Source organism: Zingiber officinale, chromosome 8B (assembly GCF_018446385.1).
Source record: "Zingiber officinale cultivar Zhangliang chromosome 8B, Zo_v1.1, whole genome shotgun sequence".
Lineage (NCBI taxonomy): Eukaryota > Viridiplantae > Streptophyta > Magnoliopsida > Zingiberales > Zingiberaceae > Zingiber > Zingiber officinale.
Genome location: NC_056001.1, coordinates 65,261,002 through 65,283,632, shown reverse-complemented (window position 1 = coordinate 65,283,632; position 22,631 = coordinate 65,261,002). Strand labels below are relative to the sequence as shown.

The 22,631-nt window shown below is 39.5% G+C and overlaps 2 protein-coding genes and 1 pseudogene across 6 annotated transcripts; 2 read left to right on the top strand and 1 right to left on the bottom strand.

Annotated features, from left to right (window-relative positions):
• Positions 1–8,407: 8,407 nt before the first annotated feature.
• On the bottom strand, positions 8,408–12,985 carry LOC122015101 (protein PEROXIN-4-like). Of its 4 annotated transcripts, XM_042571787.1 has the most exons (8): positions 12,308–12,429; positions 11,799–12,193; positions 11,482–11,512; positions 11,077–11,143; positions 9,804–9,923; positions 9,598–9,726; positions 8,831–8,960; positions 8,408–8,695 (listed from the first exon to the last, which is right to left on the bottom strand). In XM_042571787.1, the coding sequence occupies exons 2-8, from the start codon at positions 11,956–11,958 to the stop codon at positions 8,607–8,609; spliced, it is 726 nt and encodes a 241-aa protein (XP_042427721.1). In that variant the 5' UTR covers positions 11,959–12,193; positions 12,308–12,429; the 3' UTR covers positions 8,408–8,606. The 4 variants fall into 4 exon arrangements, with proteins under 4 accessions (XP_042427721.1, XP_042427720.1, XP_042427722.1 ...); XM_042571786.1 differs by lacking the exon at positions 12,308–12,429 and having other exon boundaries at positions 11,799–12,221; XM_042571788.1 differs by lacking the exons at positions 11,482–11,512; positions 11,799–12,193; positions 12,308–12,429 and adding an exon at positions 12,849–12,985.
• A 45-nt stretch (positions 12,986–13,030) lies between these two features.
• Positions 13,031–15,924, top strand: LOC122015100 (annotated as a pseudogene).
• Positions 15,925–16,897: 973 nt separating this feature from the next.
• On the top strand, positions 16,898–22,158 carry LOC122014562 (protein SGT1 homolog). Of its 2 annotated transcripts, none has more exons than XM_042570821.1 (10): positions 16,898–17,158; positions 17,719–17,788; positions 18,760–18,884; positions 19,216–19,366; positions 20,052–20,148; positions 20,259–20,324; positions 20,459–20,594; positions 21,383–21,465; positions 21,561–21,665; positions 21,813–22,158. In XM_042570821.1, the coding sequence occupies exons 1-10, from the start codon at positions 16,999–17,001 to the stop codon at positions 21,918–21,920; spliced, it is 1,101 nt and encodes a 366-aa protein (XP_042426755.1). In that variant the 5' UTR covers positions 16,898–16,998; the 3' UTR covers positions 21,921–22,158. The 2 variants fall into 2 exon arrangements, with proteins under 2 accessions (XP_042426755.1, XP_042426754.1); XM_042570820.1 differs by having other exon boundaries at positions 19,213–19,366.
• The last annotated feature ends 473 nt before the right edge of the window (positions 22,159–22,631 follow it).

The following is a 22,631-nucleotide window of genomic DNA, read 5'->3' as shown; positions in this document are numbered from 1 at the left end:
CGATCGAAAAGATGGTTCGGTCGACCGAACCATTAAAGATCAGTTAATGCATATTTCTGAGTCAGCTTCAGACTTCGGCCAGGAAGGAAGGAGGGAGCGAGTTCGGTCGACCGAACAGTGGGATCGGTCGACCGAACGCCAAAGGCCTATAAATTGAGGCTCGAAGTCAGAGGCGATAGAGGACTTTCTGATCAATTCTTGTGCTATTCTACAAGCTGCTCACGCTACTCATCTTCGTCAGCTTAGCAAGCAACATCATCCAAAGTGCCGACCTAAGCTTCATCTGCAATTCATTGTCGGTATAATTTAATTAAAGCTTGTTTTGTACTTTTATTTAAGCAAGATAGTAGGGTGTTACTATCTTGCTCCATTGTACAGTTCACTTCTTTCCGAGGATTTCGGAAAGAAGGATTATAGTGCTTTGCCCATCGGTGCGGTCAAGGACCGCGGGCCTTCGAGTAGAAGTCGAGTTAGGCTCCGAACGAAGTAACCGAATTGTGTCTTTTTTTTATTTCCGCTGCACGACTTTGGTTTCAAAAGGTTAAAGAAAAGGTTTTAAAATGCACGATATTCATCCCCCCCTCTATCGCTCCAAACGATCTATCAGGACCCTCCTCCTTGTAGGACCGTTGGGCCGGCTAGAAGGGGGGTTGAATAGCCTGAAAAAAAATAAACAGAAAAGACCCTTCTCGAACTTTCAACAGAACACTTGCATAAAGTAAATTAGCAGTAAATAAAAAGCAGAAAGAAGAGGCTCACAATTTGACTTGGTTACAACCAAGGAGGTTGTTAACCCAAGGAATGAACGTGCACTAAAATATCTCCTTCAGGCGGAGAAGCCTCTTACAGCAGTGAAAGCACAAAAGACAGAAGCTAAACTAGAACAAAAGTGCACAAGTGTTTGGAATGTAAATTTCTGAGTTTATTCAAAGCTTCTGGACCAATGCTATATTTATAGCCTTGGTCGGAGCGCTTGGAAGGGTTCCGGGCACCCTGGGGGGGATAAATTTTATCCACCAACATTCAGATCGAGTTTTGACTCAATCTGGTCAAAATACTGGGTCCGGGCGCCCGGAAGGGTTCCGGGCGCCCGGAAGGGTTCCGGGCGCCCGGAAGGGTTCCGGGCGCCCTGGGCTGTTCCGGGCGCCCCGGAGCCCAAAGTCAACCAACGTTGACTTTTTCATCTGGGGACCACTGCTCCGGTTTGGTTCGGCTCGGTCCGGGTCTTCTACTCCGGATCCGCTTGCTTGGGTGATCTCTGCCATCCGGAAAAGGGCTCACCCGAACCCAAGTTCCGATCTTCTCGAGCGGGCTTCCCTCCGGCTTCGCCCTAATCGCCGTGTTTCCTTCGCCCACCGCGACTCATCCGCAGCTCCCCTGACGCACCGCTGCCTTCTCGCTAGTCGCCTCTTGCTCCCCGAGCAATCTTCCGCTCGACTTTGTGCGAATCGCGCACGCTTCCTTCTCGTCCACCGGTGTACTCTTCCGCAGCACCTCGTCCCTCGGACTGCCGTCCTTCTCGCTAGCTGCGTCTTCTGCTCGAGTACCTGTGTTCCTAAGCTTCTGCACACTTAGACACAAGGTTAAATACACAGGACCTAACTTAACTTGTTGATCACACCAAAACAACCTTGGGGTTCTAACAATCTCCCCCTTTTTGGTGTGATCAACCCAAGTTAAGCTAGGGTTAAAATAGAATTAAGTAAATTAACTTAATTTGCAATTTAAGTGCAAAAAGATAGAAAAGATATTCTATCTACCTCCCCCTAGACTTATACTTTCCTTTTTCCCCCTTTGATCACAAAAAAATGGGGTTCCAAGAAAAAACAATCTAAGGTTTAAAAGCATAGAAAAAATATTTCAAAAAAAAAAATCTAGGTTTTTAAGAAATTTAGAAAATTTTTCTAAGTTATTTAAGCTGAGATTTCTAGTTTCAGGAAAAAAATTTTAACTTAGGAAGAAATGATTTTTGAGAATTTTTCTAAGTAAGAAAAATCCTAAAAAAATCCTAACTTAAATTTTTGAGAATTTTTAAGCAAAAAAACTTAGGGAAAAAAATTCTAAGTAAATTTCTGAAATAAAATGTTTTGAATAACCTTTTTAAAGCACTAATTAATTCTTGTATTAATGTTTTATTAGTAAGTTAATTAAACATTTATTTCAATATTTTGGCTTCCAGGTCGTGGCGAGGCACTAGGCCTTCTTGGTTATTAGAGCAACAACCACTTCCTTGACAAAGCCTCATAAGGAAATTCTTTGTTTAATTTTCTCACTTAAAGCACTAATTTTACAATTTAGTTTAAGCATGATTTAGGAACCCAATATAGGTTCCACCCTACTGGATTAATTAAAAAGCTTTTAGGGACATATTTTCTTGAAATGTTCCTAATTTATCCCGGGTGATATTTAAAGTACCAATTTAAATTATTAAATCTTCTAAAATTGGTTTTAGATGAACATGCATAGTTTTTCAAGTTATCTACTTGAATTTTCAAATATCATTTTCAAATATCATTTTCAAATTTTAATTTTTCATTTGCTATTTTTAATTTATCTAATTCTTCTAAGGGACAAGACTTAGCTAGAATTACTTTTAAAATTTTATTTTCACTTTCTAATTTGCAGCAATCTTTTGTTAAAAGTTTAACGAACTTAAACATTTTATCGGGAGGAAGAGATCGTACCTGACTTACCTTGTCGATCTCGTTGTCCGTTTCTCCCCCTGAGCTGCTGCTTTCTTCCGACGTGTCTCCCCCTTCATCGATGTTATCGATGCTCATTTCGGAAGAGCTTGAATCGCAGTCGTCGTCTTGATGACTCGCTATCAGTGCGAGTCCGGAAAATGCTTCGACTTCCGATTCGGACGAGGTATCGTCCCACGTCGCCTTCAGGGCCTTTCGTTTTTGGATAGGCTTCTTACCCTTTTCCTTGTCTTTGTTCTTCAGCTTGGGGTAGTTGTCCTTGACATGCCCTTCTTCGTCGCAATGGTAGCAGTGGATAGTTCTTTTCTTTCTACCCTGTGGATGGTTAGTTTTTCTAGAATTGTATAACTTCTTAAATCGTCTTACCATCATTACCATTTCCTTGTCGTCGAGAGAAGATTCCGATTCAGGTTCGTCTCTCGAAGCTTTGAGGGCGACGTTGTTCTTTGGCTCCCTCATTCCTACACATCTTGACTCATGCACTTCAAATGTTGAAAAAAATTCTTCTAATGAAATTTTTTCTAAGTCCTTCGAAATGTAAAAAGCATCAACTAGTGATGCCCATTTTAAATTTCTAGGGAAGGAATTTAAAGCGTACCTGAGCGAATCCCGGTTACTTACCTCTTCTCCGAGATTCGAAATTCCGGTGATGAACTCCTGTATCCTTGAGTGTAGATGTGCAATTGTTTCACCTTCTCCAAGACGGAGGTTGGTGAGCTGGTTGCGAAGTAAGTCTCGTCTCGCAAGCTTGGCTTCAGATGTTCCTTCGTGTAATTCAAGGAACTTTTCCCAAAGCTCCTTTGCCGAGTTGTAGGTGCCGACACGGTTGACTTCTTGTGGCGGAAGTACGGTTAGCAGATGGAATTCTGCTTTCTTGTTTGCCACGTACTCGGCCTGCTCTTTCTTTGTCCATTGATTTTTCACTTTGCCCTCAGGAGCTTCAAAACCGAGTTCCATTGTTAGTAATAAATCAAAATCGGTACCGAAAAATACCTCCATGTGCTTCTTCCAGCTTGCAAAGTCCCCCTCGAATTTTGGTGGGTGGATGTTAGATCCGTCCATCTCGTTGCTTCGTTCGACGGTTAGTCCTCCTGAAGCGTCTCGGCTCTGATACAACTTGTAGGACCGTTGGGCCGGCTAGAAGGGGGCCTGAATAGCCTGAAAAAAAAATAAACAGAAAAGACCCTTCTCGAACTTTCAACAGAACACTTGCATAAAGTAAATTAGCAGTAAATAAAAAGCAGAAAGAAGAGGCTCACAATTTGACTTGGTTACAACTAAGGAGGTTGTTAACCCAAGGAATGAACGTGCACTAAAATATCTCCTTCAGGCGGAGAAGCCTCTTACAGCAGTGAAAGCACAAAAGACAAAAGCTAAACTAGAATAGAAGCGCACAAGTGTTTGGAATGTAAATTTCTGAGTTTATTCAAAGCTTCTGGACCAAGGCTATATTTATAGCCTTGGTCGGGGCGCCTGGAAGGGTTCCGGGCGCCCTGGGGGGGATAAATTTTATCCCCCAACATTCAGATCGAGTTTTGACTCGATCTGGTCAAAATACTGGGTCCGGGCGCCCGGAAGGGTTCCGGGCGCCCCGGGCTGCTCCGGGCACCTCGGACTGTTCCGGGCGCCCCGAAGCCCAAAGTCAACCAACGTTGACTTTTTCATCTGGGGACCACTGCTCCGGTTTGGTTCGGCTCGGTCCGGGTCTTCTACTCCGGATCCGCTTGCTTGGGTGATCTCTGCCATCCGGAAAAGGGCTCACCCGAACCCAAGTTCCGATCTTCTCGAGCGGGCTTCCCTCCGGCTTCTCGTCCCTCGGAATCGCTGCGTGTTTCCTTCTCGTCCACCGGCGTACTCATCCGCAGTCTTCGTCCCTCGGACGCACCGCGTACCGTCCTTCTCGCTAGCTGCGTCTCTTGCTCCCCGAGCAATCTTCCGCTCCGACTTTCGTCCCTCGGAATCGCTGCACGCTTCCTTCTCGTCCGCCGGTGTACTCTTCCGCAGCACCTCGTCCCTCGGACTGCCGTCCTTCTCGCTAGCTGCGTCTTCTGCTCGAGTACTTGTGTTCCTAAGTTCCTGCACACTTAGACACAAGGTTAAATACACAGGACCTAACTTAACTTGTTGATCACACCAAAACAACCTTGGGGTTCCAACACTCCTGAACCCCTCTCTCCCTTTGATGAGCGATTGTTGATGCTTCCGGATTTGGTTGTGGCAGCATACAACCAGTGTTGGCTTGTTGTTGTTGTTGAAGTAACTTTTGCGCTCTGGCGTTGATGAGTAACTCTAGATTTTCTTGCATTAAGGTGACGATATTGAGTTTTCCAGCCTCCTCCATTGCAAAGCTTCAGATTCAGGCGAAGTTTTCCACAGACGACGCCAAACTTGATCCTGTCTGAAGGCTATAAGATGGTGCGCTGGCTCCGATTGGTGGTTGATTGAGGAATAATGAGTTTCTTGATATCTGAAGGAACTCCCCAACGATCCTGCGCATAATCAGACGAGCCAACAAAGCGTTAGTGATCTAAGACCAGAGTGGGAATGCCTGGCTAGTCCCTCCGACGATCAAGTCAGTCTCCTCTCTTGAAGGTGGAAGAAGAACAATAGCGAAAGTGCAGGAAAATAAGGTTTCAAATGCAAATATTTAGGTACCTTGCTAGCGGAGAGCATTCCCCTTTTATACCACCTCACAAAATCTCCGCGATCATGAGGTGATCCCCAGTTTGTTAAAGTTTGTTAGAAGATGAGAGAAGTACAACTAAGATGTCATGCTATAATTCTTCGAAGAATCTTTTTTCTACCCCATGTACCTCCTTTGTCATTTATGACTTGGGCCCCTGATGAAATGCCCGAATGAGTGTATCATTGTAACTGATTCATTAATGAACAAACTTTGAGGGAATATTCCCCGACAAGTTTGCCAGGCTGTTCTAATATTATCGACTGCTTGTCTGCTAAATATATACCTCGGCCGATCACTAAGCCAGTCATATATTGAGAATAACTTCTGTTGAATATATCTCAGCCCATTAAGTCAGTCGTATTACTGAGAACACTTTCTGTTAAATATATCTCGACAGGTCACTAAGTCGGTCGTATTATTGAGAACACCTTCTGTTGAATATATCTTGGTCGTTCATTAAGTTGGTCATATTACTGAGAACACTTTTTGTTAAACATATCTCGGTCGGTCATATACTAAGAGTTTTATGAGGCTGAGTACCCTTAAGCTCGCCTGGGCTTTGCCCGGTCGAGTGCACACACGAAGCTTTATGCTCGCTCGGCCTTCACACGACCTATCATATGCTAAGAGTTTTAAAAAGCTGAGTACCCTTAAGCTTGCCCAGGCTTTACCTAGTCGAGCGCACATAGGTAGCTTTATGTTCGTTCATCCTTCACCCGGTCGATCGTATCCTAAGAGTTTTATAAGGCTGGAGCTTGCCCGAGCTTTGCCCGGTTGAGCGCACACAGGAAGAATTATGTTCGATCTGCCTTCGCCTGACCGATCATATGCTAAGAGTTTTATAAGGTTGAGTACCTTAAGCTTGCTCGAGCTTTGCCCGGTCGAGCGTACACGGGCAGCCTTATGTTCAATCGACCTTCACTCGACCGATCGTATGCTAAGAGTTTTATAAGGCTGAGTACCTTAAACTCGCTCGGGCTTTGCTGGGTCGAGCGCGCATGAGAAGCCTTATGTTTGATTGGCCTTCGCCTGGCCGATCATATACTAAGAGTTTTATAAGGCTGAGCAAGGGCGGAGCTAGGATATTGATTTAGTGTAGGCAAATTATAGCTATCGTTGATAGATCGGACATGTTGCGGAAGGTGCCTCCCTTGGTCCAATTTCGATAGCAGGCCTAACAGTAGTGCCGCAACTAAAGCTCTTCGCTTCACAAGTCGTGTCATCATGTATCTTGCTAATTTTTTTTTGTGCCATTTGCCTTTTTTTTTTTGTCATCTGCCTTTTTTTTACAATATATGCTTAATTTTTTTTCTTATACTTGTATGGAAAACACAACAAGAAAAGAAGTGTATCAACATGCATCTTACTTTCGGCATACTGCATATTCTTATTATGCTATTTAGTTAGGATAAAGTAAATACTAGAGGAGAGAATCATAAAATTAAGGGTGATTTCGATGCTAGGTCTAGCAACAGAAAAAAAAAAAAAAATTTAATATTTTTTTCAATAATATATTTGAAGTGCAACGAAATTTTATAAAGAATTTGAAATTGAAAAAAAAATATTTTTAACATGCATCAAATATTGTTGTAACAAGATAAAGCACCTTTTCTTTTTTTCAACTGGGTCATCTATTTTTTTTTCCAAGCTTGTGTTAATAATAATTTTTTTTATGTCCTGGCTCAGTGTGGGCAGCTGCCCACACTGGGCGTATGCTCGCTCCACCCAGAGGCTGAGTACCCTTAAACTTGTTCGGGCTTTGCCCGGTCGAGCATACACAGGAAGTATTATGTTCGATCGGCCTTGGCCCGACTGATCGTATGCTAAGAGTTTTATAAGACTGAGTACCTTAAGCTCACTCGGGCTTTGCTTGATCGAGCACGCATGGAAAGCCTTATATTCGATCGGCCTTCGCCTGGCCGATCGTATATTAAGAGTTTTATAAGGCTGAGTACCTTTAAGCTCGCTTGGGCTTTGCCCAGTCGAGCGTGCAAGGGAAGCATTATGTTCAATCGGGTTTATAACTGGTCGGCCCCATCCGAGTATCCTGCTCAGGAAACGCTCAGGCACACTTCCAGTATTTCGATGCGGGGCGATCAATAGAACCAGGTAACGAACATCATCCTATCCTAACCTTGACTATCATCTAACCCTGAATTTAATATCCACGCCATCTCCTGATTCTACTCGCCATGACCCGTATTAGTGATCTTAAGGAGCTTAAAATAAAATGAGAAGGGTGATCTTAAGGAGAATGAGAATGAATTTAACTTTAATTTCTATTTTCCTTAAATTGCTAAGGTTTCTTGCGGAGAATTTTTAATTTCCTTAATTTTGCTATGGTTTCTTACGGAGAAAAAAGAGGACTGGTTGATATTTTGCGTTGAATGGATGAAGACCCTTGTTAACTATTGCTATCAAGGAAGAGGACTGTTATTTCGTGTCAAATAGATGAGGAATTCTTACTTGCCGTTCAAGGCAGAGGAAGAAAGAGTAAAGAAGTGAGATCACCAACGAGAGAAGAGGAAGACATCCTTTGAGAGATCAAATTACTCGTGAGGGAGGGAAAGGGAATGAGATGACTGATGAGAGAAAGAAAGAGCATATGATCATCGACAAAAGAGTATATGGGAATACTGTGAGGGAAGGAAAGAGTGTGAGATCACTAGCAACGACGAGAGAGGGAAAGAGTCAGTTGGATTTTTTTAAAAAATATCAATGTGAAAGAAGTGTTTGCTAGTTTTAAAAAAAAATGTAATTAAGATTTTTTTAATATAAATAATATTAAAAATATTAGGGCTTTTGAGGACCCCAATAAAATAGAGACCTTAGGTATAAGTCTTAGTGGTCTATGCCTTGAGCCGGCCTTCGATGAGACTGACATCTAAATACGACACTTCAAACTGTTGTTTGTTTTCTTGTCTTTGCTTCACCACCACCACCACCACCACCCTTCTTTTCGCGAGTGATGGTAAGGGTAAGTGTCAAATGGTGAGGTAGTTGGAAGCACAAAACCAGATGTTCAATTAACAGGCCAAAGATCATGAACTATAACAGTAATCAATATTACAGTTCATACTACAATCACTCAGCGTATTATATGCCAAGAGTTTAAGATCTATAACTATAATAGCCATCAATATTAAGAATTTCATACTACAATCACACATCATATTATATGCGAGGGTCTACGAAGTTTTGAAGGATACAGTTGATGCTTAGCCCTTTTTTGGAGCAGCAGCGAGTCTAGTGTACATTCTTGCCATCGAACAATAGCCCCTTATATCGCCAGACCGCAGGAGATTTCCTATATACAAGGTAAAAATATGATGCAATGCAAGTATATGAAATACTGTTCCACTTTTATTCATTTCTCGAAGAGATATACTTGATGTGAACAATATGGCCTTAAGATATTGAGCATTTAATTAGCTCGACAAACCTGAATCACAATTGAGAGGGCTATCAGGCTCCGGATGGGCCATTAAAGCAATTATGGCTCGGCAAACAGATTGTAGAGTCCATGCAGGGCTCCAAGCATTCTTCAAGATGTCGAGGCAAATCTCCCCGGTCTAAGCAACAAAATGATAACAGAATTTCAAATATTTCAAAGGAACTAGCCATAATTGCAATGACATCTTATGCAAAAAGAACAATCAAAATCGTTCACCTTCCTCTAACTTCCAAGGTCAAATGCAATTTTAATCTTTGTCTAAACATGCTAGACAGATGTAACCATCAGGTGAGCTTGTGCCAATTTAGAAAAAAGAAACAATCCATTATAAAATTACAACTCCTCCATTAAAGCCCTACTAATCTACAGCACATGCAAAAATTTACTAATCTCTTATGAAAATTTAATTTTTATGTGATGATAAAGAAGAAAATGATTGCAACTATGCTTGAGTATCAGAAGAATGATGAAAGTATATATATGGAGTATGTTACATGCTTCAGAAAGCACACTAAGGACCTCTATGAGGCTTCCACCTTAGCCAGGATTTAATTTGAAAGTCTGTCACTTGTGTGATCGAGTTGCACTGAACAAGCTTTTGGAGAATTAAGGAATTACACAAGTGATAGATCTAAGATGCATGAGGCTCAGAATCACAGTAAAATAACAGACATCTGCACAATTTCAAGAATCGATTTTTACACACTTAACACATGTTTCACCCCCATCCAACAAGATAAAAATATCATGCTCACCTTGAAATGCACATTCGGGTGAAAGATTTTTGTTAGGAATCGAACTTGTGGGGGTAACAAAGGGTACTGCTCTGGAATAGCAATTGCAAGCTGAAACACACCGCCTTCGTATGGAGTTTCTGAAGGTCCCTGTATGCAGGAAAAAGCAACAAATTTAGTGCTCAAAAGCTAACAATGAAGTACAGGATTTTCCATTGTATGCTTACCTTAATTAGAGCGGTCCACTTGTAAATGTTAGAATCATCACAGACCAATTGAATGTCTGGGTCAGCTGCTTTTTCTCTCTGAACCTCTTTGTACTCCTTCAAAAGCCTAGCTCTTGATGCCTGTGGAATACCGAAAAAAAGTAAAGTAAACAAAATCCAAATCTGGAGACTAGAGATCCATTAGATATGAATAAGAATCCTAAATTATGTATGGACTGGATCTTAGATTTATCAACGTAGAGATTTCATGATTCATCACTCATAGCACAATCTTAGTCATGGTACCTTCCGCCAATTGTGCGTGCATGGTCTCCTATGGCACCTAGTTAATGTTGGTGGATGCATTCCCATCCTACTTCGATGTCATCCGCACAATAAAATGCAAAATCCTTTACTTTATCATCTTCCATGATTGACTATGCATGCATGCCATAAGAAATATCTGTTTATTTCGCTAGATCCAGGTTCATGAGTCAAGTGACATATGTCTCTGAAAACCAGAGGCAACGAAACTGCTATTTTAGCAACACTGATCCCATGTAGATGTGCTTCTCAAATGGACCTATGCTTTTAAAGAATGGAGATGAGTGCCGTCATATAATTGTATATTAATGGACAAACCGTCAACACCAGCACTTCAACCAATCGTGTAGGCATGATTCATCTGGCTAGTTTATAATGACTTTCATTTACTTAACACCACTTCAGTTAATAGTTTGAGGCATGTACACAATATCACGCTACTAAGTTACTAACCGCTTTCTCTGAACTGACCTATTGAGTTACTACTATCTTTACATTGACAACACTGTGGCACTTCAGTTTTTTAACTTTTTTCCACAAAAGAAAAGAATATCATACTCAGAAGCCCTAAATCAGATGCAATTATTAGTATGTTAAGAGTTCCTTTTTAAGTTTAGTTTTTAGAAGGAAACAGGAAAGTAATTGCTTTCTTCAGAACAGAAAAGGTGGCTGTTCATGCATCCATCTATTGTTACAAGTCGTAACATATTAAATTTCTTCTCAACCTTCTATTATTTACTCTTTTTTCCTTTTTCTTTTTTACCTTACATCATGTAAATATCTTCTGGTGCCTAAAAAGCAGATTTACTCACATCTTTAGCCTTAACAATTTTATGTAATCGTAAGGCTGCATCCATTTGAAACTTCATAAGAACCAAAAACTTCTAATATTCATATCAGTCATGAACTGTAACTACAAGCATGACAACAAGATGAATAATGAAACAGGAGAAAGAGGATAACTGCTAACCTGCATGATATTTGGTTTCCTGGAGATTGGAGACTCAAAACCAACAGAACCAAAACAAGGCAACCAGCTGCATATGGCTTAAATTAAGAATTTTTTATAACAAAATCAAGTGACTTCAAGTAATTAGCAAGTGCATTATCAACATGCGTCGAAGAATTCATGATTGTTTGCCCCAACCAAGATATTTGACACCACCAATAACTCAAATTCCACTCTATAAATGCTCTCAATGTTCACATACCATGAAATTGACATAGAGTGAATGAAAGAAGAAAGACATGCGAGAAAAGTATTCAGCATTGTTTGACTAATTTCCATCCTAATATCACAGTATTGCTTCGAAATGGATGCTCACGGAAAAAAATATCAAGCAATAATTGATCATTTCAATCAATATTTGATCACCTTGACGCCCACCTAGCCATTATGCATATTCCTACATGAAAATTGCAGGCAAATTTTCATTGCTCCGAGAGAGAGAGAGAGAGAGAGAGAGAGAGAGAGAGAGAGAGAGAGAGAGAGAGAAATTGTTTCTTCGTTCAACACATCACAATCAGATCCTAATTTACAGGCAGAAAGTCGAGAAATTTTGGGAGAAAAAAGGGATCCATTGAAGAAATGGGCACGAAACTACCAGTGATGGGTGAATTCGATTGCTCAATCAATTAGTTTGAAGGAGTAATGCAGCTCGTGAATTGAAGAAAATGGAAGTTTTATCATACCTTCAGGTAGTAGAACCTCCAACCGTGGAACGGCAGATCGAAAATGTTCCCGCAGCAGGGAAAAGAGGAACGAACTGGACGAGAAATACGAGTCCGCTGGATGGAAGAATCGTGTATCGTCGAATCTAGTAACATCTCGTCCGTCAATTACGGGCATCATCAATCAGTTCGACGGCCCCTGTTCTATTTCGCGAACTGGTAAACTCCGACACGAATGGTCTTTCCCCACCTTGCGGTCGCTGTGTAGTCGGGATGGCGGCTTTGTCTCCCACGGTGCGCTCTAGGGTTTCGGCCTGGGCGATTTCGGCAACGCCTAGGGTAAGGAAAAACGTGATCACTAAACTGGGGGCATCTCCGTCAGCGAATCAACTCGCTCCGTTGAGGCGCCGCAGTTCCTGCATTTCAAGGTGCGTGATTTTTTCTTGTCGTCGACTCGTCGTAGAGGTTTCTCGTAGATTATCCAACAAGTAGGGATTTTGATTCCGTCCCTACCGGTAAGCGAAGATTACCGGCGAGTTCGAGTTGCTTGATGTCGATGCTTCCTCTCCACAGCGCGATTGCTACCGCTCGTCTGCAATCGGTTCTTGCGGCGGATTCTCAACGATGGGGTTTGGTTCCACAAGGTACAGTCTGTCTCGGTCTTCTTCGCATTGTCTCCGTAGCTTCAGGGAATGTGGTGATTGCATGCATATGTTTGTTGGATACTTCAGCAGATGCTATATAGAAAATCTATTAAAGCTAACAATTTGCTTCATGTTTTGTATGCCATTAGATGAATTGACCATTGCAGTGAAATCTGTAGAGATTTCATTAAAATCTTGTAGTATAGATAACTTTGGTATCAAAGCATTGTTTTTGTTACGGTTCTACGACTAACTTTATATTAGAGTCCTCGCATAGGATAGATATGCTGCAAATTAAAAGTTGTTTTCCCTACTTTCTTTACTGAGAAAAATTCAAGTCATTGCTCTGTTATAAGATCATACTGAGCACACATATGCTTACTGCATTTCAACTTGGGCAGGAATCTCAATGCCTTTATGACAGTACCTGGCTGTGAGTAACCAGCTCGGCATGCAAAGGCTTCAGACGGTTTTCTGGCAACGTTCTCTCCTTCCTTCAAACAATGAACTCCAGCTGAAAGTTCTGTCAGTGAAGGCTTTGATTCCCATTTTCATAGTAAGAAAATAACTGGCAATTCATGGTGAATGGTGGTTAGCTTGTTTAGTTATTTTCTTAACTAAAATAAAGAAATCATTGCCTCCTCTTCTGAGTGCGAGTTGCCGCGGAGTATGTTTCATGCAAGGTAGCCTGTCATGCTCGCTGTCTAGTTGTCTGAAGTCAGTTGGTGAAATGTCTATCTAGACACCAAAAACCAACGGACTCTTCGTGGATTCTAACGCCTACTTGCTCCGACTAAATTATCGTAGAATCACCAATCTCCAATAAAGAAAGAAACCAAACATTTGGTAAAAATGTCGGTCGCATTCTGCCGACACTTCGGATTTCAACTCCCGGTATTATTCTTAACCACTGCGTGCTCCATAAAATCGAGTACCGTTCAAGAACAGCACCCACGATGAATTGATGCCGTGTCAGCATTTTATTGGTTAATTTGTGTTTTAGGACAATAAGGTGCCTTCGAGAATGAGCAGCAGATCCGATGGAAGGTGGCCTTTCAGTCTCACGGCTCACCTCCGCTCGTCGGCTGAGGTCTTTCTTTAGGAGTGAAGTGAATGCTCGCTCTATTTCCATCCTCGGTTCCTGGTGTAGATAGCTCGTAAGCAAAGCTTGAATCTTTGGGCGGTGCGGTTCCGCCAACGAGTAATTGCTGAAATGGCGCGAGAAATCTACATTTCCTGATTTCTCGTTCGTGAATTTGTGATTTTTGTTTGTCTGCTCGCCGGTTCCTGCTAGAAGTTTGAATCTTTTGTGGAGTAATTGTTTCAATCGAGATGTTGCATGCCAAGTCGGAATCCGACGTTACCAGCTTGGCCCCATCGTCGCCGCCTCGGTCGCCGAAGAGGCAGGCCTACTACGTGCAGAGCCCGTCACGATACTCTCATGATGGCGACAAGTTGACGATGCAAGCGACCCCTGTCTTCAGCATCCCCATGGAGTCGACTTCGCACCCTTCCTTCGGGCGTCACTCGCGGACCTCGTCGGCGAGCCATTTCTCTGGGCCCTTCCGATCCTCCTCGGGCCTGAAGGGGTATAGGAAGAGGGCGAATGATAAGGGATGGCCGGAATGCAATGTAATTCAAGAAGGCTCCTACGATGATCTTGATGACGACAAGGGGTTGTCACACCGTTGTTAGATCATTCTAGGGTTTGTAAGCTTCGTCCTACTCTTTACCCTCTTCTCTCTTATTATTTGGGGAGCAGCACGGCCTTATAAACCTGACGTCGTTGTCAAGGTATCTGCTTGCTTAATAGTATGACATTAATACTGTATTCATCTGAAATTTGTCATTCACAATTCAATCCATCTTTCTGTTTATTAGAGTAGTTTATTTGAGATTACATTGTACATTTGTTACTCATTGAAGGTTTACCAAGTGAAAAAGCTTTCAGCTTCCGTTGATGAACTTTTTCCTTTACTTGAGTTTAGGAAATCATGGTAGTTTCACCTAAAAGCAACTAAGACCTGATACTCTAAGGGACAGGCTTACATTAGTCATCAGCTGCCTCTTAATTGGAGGGATCGATATTGATTGGCACTTGCAGAATATTCACTTTTAACCTGATGAATGAAGCTTGATGATGTCCTATTATGAAAACAACAGAGTTCACTTTATTGATGGTTTCAGTTATTAAAACTTATTTCTCATTGACTAAGATGCAAGTTATTTAGTTGTTGTCAGAATGTATGAATTTACTCAACGATACTTAGCTTTATATTAGCAAAGGAATCTCAATGTTTTATCTTTCTCTCCAATGACACCGTGCTTGACATCCCATTTAAGAGAACACTTCTAGGTATCTGTCTGTTGTTTAAGTTTCAATTGTTATGTGTGCCTGCTAGACTTTTGTCTGATGCAAATTTGAGCCTGCTGCATTATCTAACCAACACTCTTATCTCAGAGCTTATTGATGGATGACTTTTATGCCGGGGAGGGTACTGATGAAACCGGTGTCCCAACTAAGATGGTCACACTCAATTGTTCAGTGAAGATAAGTGTGTACAACACTGCTGCAATGTTTGGCATTCATGTTACTTCAGGCCCAATTCGTCTAATGTTTTCGGAAATCACAGTTGCTACTGGAGAGGTGAGTTTGATGCATGATGGTAATTGATCCTTAGATTCTTGAGATGACAATATTTGAAATAACACTATATGATATCTTATAGTGGCGTTCTGCAACTGTCTTAATCAGTTGGGTGATTACAGATTACATTTTGTTTCTTATAACTATAGATATTATTCTGAAGGTGAGTCAAACTGATTCTTACCTTCAACAATTGGCTACTTGGAGTCTATGCATATTTCTTTACACTCTAGTACTTGTATCTATTCTAGTACCGAAAGGATATTCCTAAAAGTGCTGGGAAGTTTATCTAGAACGACTATAGTTCTTGGAGGAGCTAATTGTCATGTTTTTTCCCACATTGCAGTTACAGAAGTATTACCAGCCTAGAAAGAGCCATAAGACTATATCAGTCGTATTACATGGCGAAAAGGTCCCACTGTATGGTGCAGGAGCAGCCATGTCTTTGTCCAGCACCGGTGGAGCAGTACCCTTAACGTTGGACTTTGACATCATATCGCGTGGATATGTGATCGGGAAGTTGGTCCGGGTGAAACATAGCAAGCACATTTCATGCCCGCTTGTCGTCGATTCGAGCAAAAACAAACCTATAAAGTTTGCCCAAAGAGCTTGCACCTACTTATGAACACCTTGCCAAAATGGAAATGAGTTTAAATCGCAAAACTCATCATCATCATCACAACAAGAAGAAGACTAGGTTTTTCGTCCATGTTGATAGTGGTTAAAGCAAATAATATTTGATTTGTTAAGAGGTTTGCTTGATGCTTTCGTTGTTAGCACTCCTGTTTACTGTAATGCTTGTAATGCTGTGTAAAATGAAACTTCTGTTATGATCTCTAAATGAACTTGTTACCAACTCCTGTGTACTGTAATGCATTTGTGTTCATTAACAACAAGACTCATCTCCTAACCAGAATTAGTTCATAAAACACAAGAATTTTTCTTTTTGTTTGTTTGCTCAGTTATGATGAAATGTTGCTAGAGTTGATTCCATTCGTTTCCTTAAAGTCAAGATCCAGCATAGTTGTTTTTGGTTCCTTTTTATTTAGCGCGGCATTGAAGCCAAGAATTTTGCCTTTTGTCTCGTTACTTGAGTAAACTAAGCCTTTAAGAAATCATATGTGGAAATACAAACGGATGATAAATTTAATATAAAAAATGACTAAAAAGGAAAATAAATAAATAAATAAACATTACGATGTATTTGAAAAATTTTAAAGAAAAACTTGGAAATTGTAAAGTAAAGGTAATAGAGTTATTAATTAAGTCTTTTTTATGCGCAATAATGATAATTATAAGATCTTTTAAATAGAGATGGTAATGAATCGGATTTAGATCGGATTTTATATTCTCCATCCTTATATACATCGGATATAAGATCTTCAATAAATATATATATACTTATTAAAGGATCGAATATCTTATATAATTATAATTTTTCTTCTTTCTATCCAATTATTACCGTTTAAAAAATATATTAAAATTAATATCCTATTAAAAAATATATATATATAATTAAAAAAATAAATTAAATATCTATATAAACTTTTGTTAATATCAACAAAATTAGTAAGGTGATTTAAAAAAAAATTTCTTTAATTGAATATTCAAATTAGGAATCAAATATTGATAGTTTTTTCCACTTTAGGTCGGAGGATATCGAAACCTCCATCAAGGGTGAAATTGCCATCCCAATCTGGAAGTGTCATCCAATCATCGTGTTTCGATTAATTTTGTCCCGCTTTACTTTTATATTTTTTTAAAAAAAAAATGCTGAGTCTTGGTCGTCGTCGTTTTCTGGAGGAAGCCTCTAGAACTCCTTCTTTGTATAAATCTTCTGTACTCGCCTTCTCTGCGGCGTGGTATTCCTGGATCCGTTCGAGATCGGACTCTCTCTGGCGCTCGCTCGCTCGCTAGCTCTTTAACCGTAATGGCGACGGATCTGAAGAAGAAAGCGAAGGACGCTTTCGTCGACGACAACTTCGAGCTCGCCCTTGATCTCTACACGCAGGCGCTGGGTCTGGAGCCAAGCAACGCCGACCTCTTCGCCGACCGCGCTCAGGCAAACCTCAAAGTCGAAAACTTCACTGGTATGACCCGCCGCCCCGGGACCGCTCGCCTTGGTTTGGGTGTTTGGTTTTCCAGATGAGTTTGGTGCCTGCCCTCTAGCGTTCATTAAATAATCGATCGATTTTGAAGTTCGTGATTTTCTCATATATTGTGTTTAGGTAGCAAATTTATTATTTTTTGGGGACGCAATTGAGGATTTGGTAAGCATGAGTGGCTTCCACCGAAAACTATTTTAAGGAGTTAATCTTCTTTGGGGGTTGACTTTGGCCCCATGGATTAGTGCAGCGGTTTCCGTGGATAGTAAAGTTAATCCTGATACGTATTTACGTCTTAGAAGTATTTATGCTGTTCGTGAATAGGATTTCTACTTTAGGATTTTAAGAAGCAGTAATACATTATGTACTAGTCTGTCTGGGTTGGCATGGAACACTATCATCGACTAATGAAGTGACCATAAGCGTGTTTTTTTGTTTTCATCATTTTTTATTTTTGCTTAGTCAAGCTTAATTAACAACAATTTCAGCCTTTTTTAATTCGCTGAGAATTCTATTAACTTCACATGTTACTTATAATTTTGCAGAAGCTGTTGCAGATGCCAATAAGGCTATAGAACTTGATCCTTCAATTCCTAAAGCTTATATGCGCAAGGGGTTAGTTGAAGATGCTTGTGGATGTTATGTTCTTTTTGTTTGTTTTTTGTTCAAAGCTATAATTTTCACTTTTTTGGGGATGCATGCCATATTTTTGGTGATTTCTCGCAAGTAGATGGCCATCTTGTGATCCACTTGTTTAATAGCGTCGATTCGGATTATTAATAATTCCAATTACCTAAGAGGTCAATCTACTCAGCCATGGTACCAAAATACAGGTCATTAGTTCCAGTCAACATTCCTTCTTCTGCAATATTATCAAGTAGATATTTTTGGGCACATATTGGGGTATTTCATTTAGCCATATTATTGGTTAAGATTTGGCTATCAAATAGAAAGATAGGTATCTGTTCTAGATGATTAGTATTATAATTATAATTTGAGAATGATGGACACCTTCAAGCTCTTTATTAAATATATATCCATATGCAATATTGAATCTACTGTTTCCTCAGTATTTTTCAGCTTTGGAATGTCATTTTATCCGTTAGTTTGATAATAATATTACATCACAGATTAAGGCCTTTTGGGATAATTGATCATTAATCAAATTAAATATGGTAGCAGAATAGGAAATAGAAGATTTATGATCAATCTCACTAGTGCTAAATGAAATGAGCCTGATACATGATGAAGTCATCAGGATCGCCAGTGCAAGATAAATAAATATGGTATGTTCCTCTTAAGGTGATGATATGCTCATAGAGCTTGAGTTAGTTGAATCTAGTTTATGAAAGATACCCTCATGGAAGTGCTAATAATATAAAAACAATGTCTGTCACCTTGTCTAATAGCTTAAAATTTTTGGATAAGTGGTCATGAAATCAAATTTGAAGCCCTATTTAGTTGCTTTAGAAGCACATTCTATCCAGGCGCAGCTCATTCAAATTTTATTGTCCATTAAGTTGTATCTAAGGCATCCTATCTTTTCCCCTAAACAATCTGATAATGATGTGATCTTCCTTTTATAGTATTGCTTGTATGAAGCTTGAAGAATATCAAACTGCAAAGGCAGCTCTCGAAGCAGGTCTTCAATTGGCATCAGGAGATTCAAGATTCACCAAATTAATCAAAGAATGTGATGACTGCATCGCAGGTACATGTCTCCACATAGCTTAATTCACTTACCAGATGGAATGATCTCCTGTCACATTCTGCAATGATCACTTGCTAACAAGTAATCCATCCTGGCTTTCTGTTGTGTTTAATCAATGGGAGTATTGTGTATTCCATCTATAAGTTGCAGTACCTTGTGTTGCAACTCTGGACATTTTTAAACTTCCATCAAACTGAATCTAACTAAAACTTATCTTGCTGCATCATTCTTTTTTTGGTTGAAGATAAAACATTGATGGACAATTCTGCATTGGAGGACAGTATTTATCTGTTAGCTTTATTAATTTAAATATTTATCCTATATGTAGAAGAGGCCCGTGGTCTATCAAAGGAAGAAACAGAAAATGTTTCACAAAGTTCATTCTCTGCTTCCAATCCAACTACCAACTTTGGGAATACCTCTAATTCTACACCTGATTCATCAAATCAGACCAAGGAAGCAACTAAGAAGCCAAAATACAGGTAAGTTTGAAGTTATGACATCAGTGTAAAAAATCATATATGCTGATACATCTTCCACATTATGAAAATTATTCACATAAATGCTTCTTAGAGGTATGCTATGTCTGCTTCCTACAACTTAATTGTTTGGGTGATTTATTTTGACCAACATTCTTACAATTTTGGCACATGTGGTGCTTCAAGATATTGCATTTAGCTATTATGTGTTTTGGAATATGTTATTCAAGGGAGTAATTTTCTTGCCCAAACTAAAAAGACTATATATGACTTGTTGGATTGGCAGAATGGTATGTTTTGGTTTGTGAAATTTGTTTCCTAAGTCTTCAACTATGCTCTATCTCCTCTTTGTGCCCACTTTGCGGATGCAGAAGCAGATTATGATTAGACATTGCTATTTTAGATATATCAGTTATGAAGTTGATGTATTTTGATCTGTAAATTGCATACCTTTAATGTACTAATTCTCCTTGTCTGATTGTTGAGGGCATTTACTATGCATTTGTGCATTGACTATAGTCCCTAAATAATTTGAACAACCCAAGCATAGGTTGGTATTTATTATGTGTTCATTGGTTGACTATATTTTCATGGGTGATGTAGCATTATCATCACAACTGAATCTTGAACTGGATCCAATATTCTTTTAATTTCTTGTCATATTTGTTTGACATCTAACTGAATGCAGGTATGACTTCTATAATGCGGCAAGGGATGTAGTGTTGACCATTTTTGCTAAGGGCGTTCCTGCTACAAGTGTTTCAGTTGAATTTGGGGAACAAATAGTATGCACTTCTATGTGATTTTCTTCCTTGTTCTATACGATTCAAAGTAACGTAGCTCCAAAATATAATAGTGGTTGACATGATTATGCATTTATACTGTCATGGTGCAGTTGAGTGTCATGATAGATATACCTGGGGAAGAACAGTATCATTTTCAACCTCGTTTATTTGCTAAGGTATTTCTCTTTTTGACATTTAGGCTATTACACTGACAGAGTATAATAGTTATTTCATATGAAGTTAGTATTTAGTACTACTCATCTAGTACTTTAAATGACTATGTAAGGCATTTTGAAACATGGTTGTACAGATCATACCTGAAAAGTGCAGCTATCAAGTCTTATCTACCAAAATTGAAATCCGACTATCAAAGGCCGAGACAATTGCTTGGCCTTCACTAGACTACAGTGACAAGAAAACAGTTCCCCAGAAGATAAATTTGCCAGGTAGGCCAATGATGAGGTTTTATGCATCACTATGTTAAACTAGAACATCTAATGACTTCAAATAGTACTAATATAAGATACTCGCTCAAGTCTTGCTGGTTGATTTCTATCTAGATTATCTTGCATCTCGAGCTGGTTTTTGTCAGTTGATTCTTCATTTGTGCTCACTTGTAGAAGCATTCTGTGTATTTAATAACTGAGAGATAATCATTCTTGCATTCATATATTTGGTTTTCATAGTTTCTCATTTGAGCCGACCCTACCTAGTGGGATAAGGCTTGGTTGTTGTTGTTGTATAGTTTATCATTTGTATAAATATGTCATCAGAGACGTCTCTTTGGCTTGATTGTTTGTTTTTGCTTCTCTTTTTTGCATTTGTTGGATTTGGGTGGTTGCTTGTTCCATCCCAAAATGAGTAGGAATTCGAGAAGATGGCATCCTGCTATTACATTGATATAATGCATCACTGTTCTTGTCATGTAGGACTAATAATAGGCATGGAGCATCCTTATTTCAATGTGACCCATTGTGCCCACCATGTTTTAGAGGCACAAATCTATTGCTTCGCTAGCACCATGTTGAATTCTAGTGGAGCCCGTCACTCCAAAATAATGTATTTACACACCACAAGTTCAATATATCTTGTTGATGAGTTGAGGAAATGAGGGTTTTAGTTCATCGATTAATTCTTCAATGTCTGTATCAATTACACTCAATTTGCAAATTTTTGTTCCTGTATTGGATGCCACTGAGACACTGTGTGTTAACTAAAATACCGAAACCTGCAGCTTCAAACTCACCCAGACCATCTTATCCATCCTCAAAATCGAGAACAGACTGGGATAAACTAGAAGCACAAGTGAAGAAAGAGGTATAAAATGACATTCGACCTAATGCACTGTTTCGTCTTTTCAGAAAATCTTGCCCCTTTTTTTCTCAACTGTCTCATTGTGATCATTTCTTCAGGAGAAAGATGAAAAACTAAATGGAGATGCAGCACTGAACAAATTCTTTCAGGATATTTATCGAGATTCCGATGAGGACATACGACGAGCAATGAGCAAGTCATTTGTAAGTCATTCTGAGACACTTCTTTTGCCTAGAAAAGGACAATTATTGCTCAGAATAATTGCAAAGACTAATTGCTGCTAATCTAAATGCATCCAAAGAACAATCCACGAATTTAGGAACCTCATTCAATCTCCTATCTCAATATAGGTTGAATCAAATGGCACAGTGCTGTCCACAAACTGGAAGGAAGTGGGTTCAAAGAAAATAGAGAGTACTCCACCAGATGGTATGCAGTTGAAGAAATGGGAGTATTGATCTTTATTATTTGTGGCGCTGCCTTTTGCAGCAAAAGTACCAAAGACTTTTAGTTTGATGGGTATGATTTAATCAATCCTAGCCTGCTCTTGTTCCTGTTCATAATTTGATTGGTTTGTCGAACCTACACTCATGGACCTTGCTGGTTGATTGTGTCTTATTTGACTCTTTCCTGTTGGTGTGTCTTTATTTAAACAAGTTTCTTCTCTTTATTCACTAGTAACTTTCATTTGGGTTACATAGGCGTAAATTCAACTGTCTTGTGTGTTGATATATTTTTTAGTACACCATACGAGATCAATATTTTTTAACATTTAGGAGTTGATATTTTTGTTGAGATTCAACCTAATTTATAGAATCACAATGAAATAATAATTATCAATAATAATTAATATTATGCTTGATTTGATTTTGTTTGTGTTGTCGTACCCAATGGAGCCCAGAACAAGTGAAAGAACATGTTTCCACTTAACATTGTCTGTTAATGTATACAAAATAGATGGGCACTCCCCACTAAATCCTTTGGTCCCCTTAATGCTTGGTTTCATGATTAGGTCCGACAAAAGAAATATAGTAGACGATGGATAACTCTTACAAGATTTTTATTCAGAAAAGATGATTCTTAATAACTGGGAAGAAAAGTTATGGTTGTTCATTTGGATTATTATAAAAGAGAATGTGGCATTGTTGAGATCAAATCCTCTGTCCCTA

What these genes read in the sequence shown, in the direction of transcription:
- LOC122014562 (XM_042570820.1), top strand. Translation starts at nt 16,999, where the DNA reads ATGGCGACGGATCTGAAGAAGAAAGCGAAGGACGCTTTCGTCGACGAC. An exon ending in ACTAAGAAGCCAAAATACAG is followed by an intron (nt 19,367 to 20,051) that starts GTAAGTTTGAAG and finishes AACTGAATGCAG; the next exon opens with GTATGACTTCTATAATGCGG. An exon ending in AACCTCGTTTATTTGCTAAG is followed by an intron (nt 20,325 to 20,458) that starts GTATTTCTCTTT and finishes ATGGTTGTACAG; the next exon opens with ATCATACCTGAAAAGTGCAG.
- LOC122015101 (XM_042571787.1), bottom strand. Translation starts at nt 11,958, where the DNA reads ATGATGCCCGTAATTGACGGACGAGATGTTACTAGATTCGACGATACA. An exon ending in ATGGCTAGGTGGGCGTCAAG is followed by an intron (nt 11,144 to 11,481) that starts GTGATCAAATAT and finishes AGCCATATGCAG; the next exon opens with CTGGTTGCCTTGTTTTGGTT. An exon ending in AGTGGACCGCTCTAATTAAG is followed by an intron (nt 9,727 to 9,803) that starts GTAAGCATACAA and finishes TCCTGCATACAG; the next exon opens with GGACCTTCAGAAACTCCATA.